Source organism: Haematobia irritans, chromosome 3 (genome assembly GCF_050003625.1).
Source record: "Haematobia irritans isolate KBUSLIRL chromosome 3, ASM5000362v1, whole genome shotgun sequence".
NCBI lineage: Eukaryota > Metazoa > Arthropoda > Insecta > Diptera > Muscidae > Haematobia > Haematobia irritans.
In genome coordinates, this window is record NC_134399.1 from 43,098,531 (window position 1) to 43,107,544 (window position 9,014).

The window sequence follows — 9,014 nt, forward strand, 5'->3', positions numbered from 1 at the left end:
TGTAATACTGGACTTGGTTAAACTTTATTGGTTGACTATTCTATTGAGAGAGAGAGCGTAAGAAACTTCAGTGTTAACAAATATGTTACAAATTCAACTTAACGAAATAATGGTTGAGTTTATCTTACGTACTAAGAGACCTCTGGAATTGAGGTTTTTTTGCAGAGATGGAACCTGTCTTGGCATGAACATTTCCGCCTCCTCTTGCTGTATGCAATAAAAACTTTTTAGAAATTCAAGATTAATTGCGCAATTCAATCAATTGAAAAAAAATGTGTACAGATTCCAACAAATTCAAATATGCTTAACAACTAGGAAAATTTAATTCATAAGTAGATTTTTTTTTTTCATAATATCTATGTGGAACAGGACCCAGAGAGTACCCATCCAAAGATTGTGTTCAGTACCACCGGAAGTCCCGGATTGCCCATAATCATTCCAGGTCGAATAATTTTCGTATAAACGTCAGCACCGAAAACAATTGCGAAGGGACCACTTTTATAAAATTGAGGGTCTGCTAACGTTAGGTTGGGAAATTTCGTTGCAGTTGATGCAGGAAGAGACCTTTTCGGAGTGTCCATAGATATGCGGTTGTTGATCATCATCATCGTTTCGATGGATTCATATGGAGATTGTCGTGATCGGACGGTTACACAACATATGGCCTCATCACCAAGGCGAGTTCTAGGAAGATTTAAATCCTCAACTAATTGCTTCGAAATTTTGCTGACAGATGTGCATTGGTCGATAACTACCCTTACATGATGTCGTGTTTTGCCGTTTAAAATTTCGACTACGGCAGTCGGGAAGAGAGTAGTTGAATTTGGGCTGGTTATAACGTCTAGGCTAACTGTTCCACCAATTGGTGAGATCGGGTGTGGTTTAGATAGGATCCGATTTGAACTTTGTTCTGTCTTGACTTGCCGAGAACTTTTCGGAGTGCTTTGACTATGTATGTGAAGAAACGAATGATGATGACCGCCACAGTGTTTGCAACCAAGTGAAGAGAAGCAAGACCCAGATGAATGCTGATGAGCCAAACAGTTCGGACAGTAGTTGTGGGCAACAACAATTTGTAGACGTTTTTCAACAGACATTTTTAGGAACTTTTGGCAATTTCTCAAACCGTGAACGCCCTTGCAAATTTTACAAGGGAAGGAATTTTTTGTAGATTTAATTTTGGTCACTCTGCTTTGGACGGAAGGCATCCTGTAAGGAAAGAATTAGTATTGATTGAACTTAACAAGGAGGAAGAAGCACAATTTTCACAAGTGGACGTGTCATTAAAGCTTTTGCTGTTAAAATATCAGCAACCCTTACTAAATTGTCTTTTCCCGGATAAACTTTCGTGACTCTTCCGAGTCTCCATTCTGTTGAAGGAAGGCAATCATCTCGAATGACGACCATTGAACCGACGTCAATGTTCTTTTGTGGAGTTTGCCATTTTACCCGTTTATGCATCTCTTTTAGGTACTCATGTTTCCAACGAATACTAAATTGTTGGCATAAAGCCTTAACTTTACGCCAACGGTTAACAATGGATAAATTGGTTTCAATCTCGGATGGTTCACATAAGGACAATATTGGACCGCCAGTTAGAAAGTGGCCGGGAGTCAATGCCAGGATATCATTCGGATCTTCGGACATAGGGGAAATTGGTCGCGAGTTCAAACATGCCTCAATCCGAGCTAGGATAGTAGTGAATTCCTCGAAAGTAAAGCAATAATTCCCCGCAATTTTTTTGAAGTGTGTCTTAAAACTTTTGACACCCGCCTCCCAGAGTCCCCCCATGTGTGGAGCTCCAGGTGGTATGAAATGCCAAGTGACTTCTTGGTGAGCGAAATGGGAATGAATCGAATCACGGGAACATTTTAGGACATTTTGAGCAAGTTCTTTAGACGCGCCGACCAAGTTCTTGCCATTATCAGAATAAACATTTCTAGGGCATCCACGACGTGATACGAACCTGTGGAAGGCCGCTAGAAAATCTGGAGTGGATAGATTGGTCGTTGTCTCTAAATGTATTGCCCTCGTTGCGAAGCAAACCAATACGCAAACATATCCCTTGGAACTATATACGGAACGCCCGGTGAATGCTTTGATGTCGAACGGGCCGGCAAAATCGATTCCGGTGTTCGCGAATGGTCTGGAAATTGTTGTTCGTTCGGGGGGGAGTGTGGCCATTAATTGCTTAGCAATTACAGAAGCCTTACAGTTATGAATTGTAGACTTTATTAGATTCTTCGCTTTCGGAATCCAAAACTGCAATCGCAACATTCGGAGCATTAAATTATTTCCTCCATGAATAGTTACAATGTGAATGAATTTCAGAAGCAATCGAGAAAATTGACAGTTGTAAGGCAGGATTATCGGATATTGCTCGTCGTATGTCAGCCCTTCAGACCCGGGAATACGACTGCAAACGCGCATAATTCCATTCGAGTCAATAAAAGGATTTAGACTTGAAAGAGAGCTGGAAGACGGAATTAAACTCTTTCTAGTAAGACTTCGATATTCGTTTGGGTATATGTTCTTTTGCGCCAATACTATTAAACATCTTTTAGTATTCTCGATGTCACATGTCCGTATTTGGATGGAATCTATTGAGTCAGTCGAAGAGAATGTTTTCCGGGTTTTCGAAATAAAACGGAACACATATGTCAAGACTCTCATCGCACGACTGAAGGAAGAAAATCTATTGAGGGGATCCTCAAACTGGGCAAACCAGCTCTTCGTGTCAACAATTTCGGAAATTCTGGACACCCGGTTCGCTACGAAAGTTTTCCACGAGAAGGCCGGTTTTCTCAACCAAGCTAAGACAATCATAGAATCCGTCCAACAATATATCCGGATATTAGGAACTGGGAAAATTTGCATAATCGATTCAATTAATTCGGCAAGCAGAACCGCACCGCAAAATTCGAGTCGAGGAATAGATATCGTTTTCAGTGGAGACACCCTCGATTTAGCAGTGAGTAAATTGACATTCACCTTTCCGTCCGATGTCTCAGAACGCAGGTATACCGCTGAAGCGTACGCCTTCTCGGAAGCGTCACTAAAGCCATGTAACTGGACCTCACATTCCGGACTATACTGCACCCAACGAGGGATCCTAATATTTTCAATGCCTGAATAGTGGTCGAGAAAATTCTGCCAGTTGGTTAAAAGATCGGATGGTATTTGGTTGTCCCAATCAATTTTGCGTGACCATATGTTACGCATTAAAAGCTTTGCAGTCACAATGTAAGGACATAACCACACGGATGAAAAAGGCTGTTTTTCATATGTTTGGCTATAAACATTATATGTTTGGAACACAAATTTTTAAACACAATATTTTTGAGTGCAAGCATATAATGTTCATAAACTAGCATAACATGTTTGGGACATATATGTTAATATGTTAGAACATATTATGTTTGGGACATAAAATGTTTGTAAATATAATATGCTTGGATGCAAACATATATGAATTTAGAAATAGCCTATAAACATATATGTGTTTAGTAGCTTGGAGCGCTATTTAACAGGGAGCGATATTGAATTAAGTTGGTGGTTGTTGCTTGTTATTACAAAATTAACATTTTATTTTTCCTTGGGCAATTGATCAGCTACTTCTTTGATCCTTACAAACTGTGTGGTCCGCTGTTCGAATCCCCGTCCGGCAAAAGATAAAATTAAAATAAAAAAATAATACAATTGAATAATTTCTTCTACAATGTTTGTATTACAGAAAAAGGTGCTAAGAACTAAAAAATCTCGTGGAAGTGAGAAAGATGTGGGGGAATATACAATTGGGCAGAAACAAAATTTTGAGCATTCAGGTCGAAAACCTATGTTGTTATCACCTATATTACCTGTTTATTTTCATAATTCATTATGATTGTAAATATATAAATAAATAAAACTTTGAGCACAATATTGCTTGGGAGAATTTTTTTAAGCATATAATATTTTCGGGTGCAAAATGCTTCCAAACATATTATATGTTCACATAATAACATATTGTTTTTTGGAAGACAACATTATTGAATTTGGATGCAAAAATACAAAATATTTGGAAATTGACTACCCACACATATATTGTTTAGACCAATATGCTTTCAAACATATTATATATTGGAAGAGATCAAACATATAAATGTTTGGGCATTAGCCAAAAATGTATATGCTTGAAGCTAAATAGGTTTGGGAGTATATGTTACAGAAGCGATTTTTTGTGAGCGTGCAACCAGCTGGGTCGAATAGTTTGGAAATTTCGGATAGAATTTGACGTTTTGTTGGACGCTCAGATGATTTTATGGTTTGTGCGTGAAAATAGAAATAATCATCTCTGGCGTTCCATCTTACGCCTAAGGTTTTAGCCGTGCTGCTATCATCGAACTTTAAAAAGGCATCGTTAAGTAAATGTTCTCTAGAAATTGTTTGAAGAAATTCGGGAGAATTGGAAGTCCATTTCCTTAACGGGAACCCTGCAGAATTCAATACGGAAATCAGTTCCTCCCGTGCCTGAATTGCGGAAGCTATATCATGGCTACCAGCCAGAACATCATCTACGTACATTGATGACATAAGGTATGACTAGCGATAGGAAACGAATCCTTTACATCAGTTGCAAGCTGCTGCAAAGTGCGTAACGCCAGATACGGAGCACAATTTAATCCGAAGGTAACCGTTTTCAATTCATATTCACGGAGATCTTCTTGTGGATTACTTCGGTAAATTATCTTTTGGAACGGAGTGTGTTTCGGAGTTACGAAAATCTGACGATACATTTTCTCGATATCGCTATTAAAAACGATTTTATAGATACGCCACCGAAGCAATAAACTAGTCAAATCAAGTTGCAGTGAAGGACCACACTGAAGGACATCATTCAAGCTGATTCCGTTTGAAGTGGAATTGGATGCATTAAAAACTACCCGAAGTTGGGTAGTAACGCTATCGGGACGGATAACAGAATGATGTGGCAAGTAATAGCAGCCAGTGTGATCGGTTAAATCGGAAGAAGCCTCTTTCATATGGCCCAAAGCCAAATATTCCCTTATAACTGTGTCATACTATAGCTTAATTTCTGGGGTTCGAAGAAGGCGATTCTCAGTTCGCAGAAATTGTGCTGTTGCAATATGTTTTGAATACCCTAGCTTCAATGATTTACCGAACCCCTCTTTGAACGGAAGTTCTACAATATAACGTCCAGACGGACCTCTGGTGGTTGTACGGACAAAAAGTTCCTCACAGAATTTATCAGATTCGGACATATACTTCCGTTTAGGAAGGTCTTCCACCTCAAAAAATTTCGAAATTTGTTCGTCCAAGTTCATTTCAGTGAGATAAGACACGGTAGTCCGAAATGATTTAATGATATCTGACTGGATGGGACCGGTTAAGACCCAACCAAATATGGTTTCTTGAGCCATAAGGGATCCACAAACTTGGCGTTTTATTCCGTCAAGCATAACTTGCGGAATGAGATCAGCACCAATTAAAATGTCGACATACGAAGTTCTATAAAATTCAGGATCGGCTAATTGGATATCTGGTATTTGGGAGAACATTTCTGCATTGGCAGTGAATGTTGGTAACGAGGAAGTTAAATGTGGAAGAACTATAGCGGATGTGTTAATGGTAATTTCAGAGTTAATAGGGGAAGTAATGCAAATGTCACAGATCTTTTGAGATCGCGCTGAAATTGAACCGTTTAAACCCGAAATATGAGCAGAAATTTTATTGGCATTGAGATTGAGAAAATTGAAAATCTTTTCTGAAATAAATGAGGCCTCAGAGCCCGAATCGAATACTGCTCTCGCCATGAAAATTTCTCCCCTGTGGAGGATATGTACGATAGCCGTTCCCAACAGGACTTTCCTAGATGTAGTTGTGGCTAACGATTGAATACAATCGACAGAAGTTGCATTTGAGGTAGTGGATTGTATTTGTTGACTATTAGAACTGCCTGCTTCGGAGGATACGGGTGGAGAGCTGTTTCCCGAATCGCCTTTAGTAGTACACATGAGTGTATGATGTCGTAGATGACACTTTAAACAATTAAAGGTGCTTTTACATTCCTTGACTGTGTGATTCTTTGCGAAGCAGTTCAAGCAAAGTTTAAGCTTTCTTATGCACTCCATTTTGTCCTTGTAGCACATATTTGCAAACTTCGGACAAAGTCTAATAGTATGTGATTGGTCAGGACACAGCTTGCATTGAGGAATAGTTAATTTATTCTGATATGCATTAACGCGTTTCGGAACTTTCGGAAAGCTTTTTGGGGGATCCGTAGATTTGCAAGACGAAGGATTGATATTGAGATCGGAAACCGTTTCCAAAGTCTGATATCTTCCCGTAAGGAATTTGTCAAGTTCCTGCCAGGAAGGACATTCGCTTTTATTGTTAACGGACTGTTCCCATAAGGATAAGGTATTTTCTGGAAGTCTTGTACAACACAAGTACACAAATATTGGATCCCAACTGTGAACATCTATACCATAAAGTTTCAAAGCGGATATGATTCCATTTATTGTACTCTGAATGGATTTTATAGAGTCACCGGACTCAACCGAAATTTTCTGCAAACCAAAAAGAAGTTTGAGCTGACTATTGATCAATAACCGCTTATTTTCATATCGGAGTTGTAATGCTTTCCATGCGATCTCGAAACCCTCATTTGTTAACGGGGCCTTTTTGACTACTTCTCGCGCCTCGTTTCTCGTTTTGTTATTTAAGTGAAACAACTTTTCAACCGGAGACAAGCGAGAATTTCGAATATAAATGGCGGTAAAAAGATCCCGAAACGACGGACATGAAAGGTAATCGCCATGGAACAATTCGGTATCGCACGGAGGGAGATGCACGGACGAATGCTCATTTCTGCTTTGTGTGGTATTCGATTCGAAACTCGTTTCGACTACCTTTTTGGCGGCGATAGCCTCCCCTATTCTCGACATACAGTCAACGTAAGTGGCGTAAGTGGTCTGGTACCGGGCCCGAACAGTCTCCAAATCGTGCTTACTATCCTCATCGGAAGAGGCCAGTAGCTCTTGGACGCTTTCTTCGTAAATAGGTTTAACTCTACGCCAAATATCCCGTAACTCCTCTTCAGGAACTTTCAGTGAGTGAATAGAAGAGGTATTTAACATATCGCTCCCGATTTCAGAATTGAAAATAATCAGCGCGTCGGAAATCTGGGTAAACTTGGTCAATACGACAGACATTTTGGCTCAAGCAAACGGAAATGAACGTATGAAACAGATTTATTTTCTTCGCAGTTGCAGTATGAAAATGATCCAATTAGTTGAAATTGGGGTAGGCGAAAAGAATCACAAATTGGCCAAAGATTCCAAAAAGTCCAATGGCGAAATAATTTTCGATTTAAATCACTCTTGGAATTGTAAGAAAACACAAGACAAAAAAAATAAAAATAATCGCCAAATTGGAAACGTGAAAAGTTTGAAACTCAAATTTTCCAAATTCAGAACAATTTAAATAAAATTAAGTCGTGTAAACAATCTCATGCGATATAGCGTACTTCTGATTGTAATACCAAACATACCCAATTCACATTAAAAATGCTCCCTTTATCGTAAATATCGTAGCTAAAGAAATTTTAACTTCGACAATCTAAGGCCGTACAGGAATAGAATTTAATGCAATTCCATCGGAATGAGTAACGAAAGTAGAAACCGCTCGGAGTCGGATTATAAGTCAAAGCAACTTGTAATTGATTTGAGCGAAAATTCTATTCCCAAAGTATAGTCCAATCAAATCACAAACTACAAAATTCAACCGAATCGGAACCTTTTGAAAATATTGTAAATAAATATTGTAATTGATTACAGCAGATTCTATGACGAAATATCTTATATATCAATAAATAAATAAATTCAAGTTAAAATTTAATTTAATATAATTCAATTTAACACGATTTTCAATAGCGAAACACGAAATGGATGGATGGTAGGACTTCTCACTTTGATGAAATAAAAATACCGAATGTAAATTCGCTGTGAACAAAATTGAAAACTTACTAAAATCTATATATAATGGGACGTATACAGATATCAGTAAAGTTATTGATCCATGTAAACCAAAGAATTGGTTTGCCAACAATTACTACTATCGTTGTTCGTTAAACAACAAAAAATTAACTACGGTTCGCGCAGTGTACGGAATTGAATGCAAAAATATAACCTTGGATTTATTTTGGTTAATGGATTCTACCATAAATCCCAAATTTATCTTCCCGTACGCTTATTAAGAAAATATCCGAACGTTCCAGTCGAAAATTCGGAAACTCCTGGGAGAGAGAACCAATTTGTCTCAATGTAAACGAATGTTTCAGCAAATATAAAATTTCTCGTTATTACGAAACTTTATAAAATGCGTAAAGGAATAATTTAAGGAAATGCTCCTTCAGGTATCCATAAGATACCGCTAAAGTGTTCACCAACAGCACCAGAAATAAAACACTATAGAAATAAAATTTTCAAGAAACTCTCTATAGAAATAAAGTAATTTTCTATAGAAACAAAATGTTGAGAAAATTTTTCTTTAGAAATTAAATTTCGACAAATTTCCTATAGAAAAAAAATCTCGACATAATTTTTATTAACAAGTAAAATTTTGAGAATATTTTCTACAGAAATAAAATGGTCACAAAAATTTTCTGTAGAAATAAAATGTTGACGAATTTGTCTATAGAATTAGTTTTTGCATAACATTTTCTATAGAAATAAAATTTCGAAAAAATTTCTATAGAAATACAATTTTGACAAAAAATTTTTTATGGAAAGAAAATTTTGACAAAATTTTCTTAGAAATGAAATCTGGAGAAAACTTTTTAAACCTTCGCACAAGATGTTGATTTGGAAATTAACGTGTCGTTGGCCCCGAACACTGGCCCTCTTTTACACATCGGATTCGAAAGCTCACTGATATATAAAACCATACAATTGAATAAACACTATTCGGGCTATACCAATTAAATAATTTTGTATAATTCTGCCCCTTCAAAG

The 9,014-nt window shown here is 37.5% G+C and overlaps 2 protein-coding genes across 2 annotated transcripts; both read right to left on the reverse strand.

The window, feature by feature from the left end:
* Window positions 1-1,239: 1,239 nt before the first annotated feature.
* Window positions 1,240-5,021, reverse strand: LOC142230870 (uncharacterized). The gene is made up of 2 exons (XM_075301491.1): window positions 4,562-5,021; window positions 1,240-3,128 (listed from the first exon to the last, which is right to left on the reverse strand). Exons 1-2 carry the CDS (start codon window positions 5,019-5,021, stop codon window positions 1,240-1,242), a joined length of 2,349 nt encoding a protein of 782 aa, XP_075157606.1.
* Window positions 5,022-5,060: 39 nt separating this feature from the next.
* Window positions 5,061-7,139, reverse strand: LOC142230871 (uncharacterized). The gene has a single exon (XM_075301492.1). It carries the CDS (start codon window positions 7,137-7,139, stop codon window positions 5,061-5,063), a length of 2,079 nt encoding a protein of 692 aa, XP_075157607.1.
* Window positions 7,140-9,014: the final 1,875 nt, after the last annotated feature.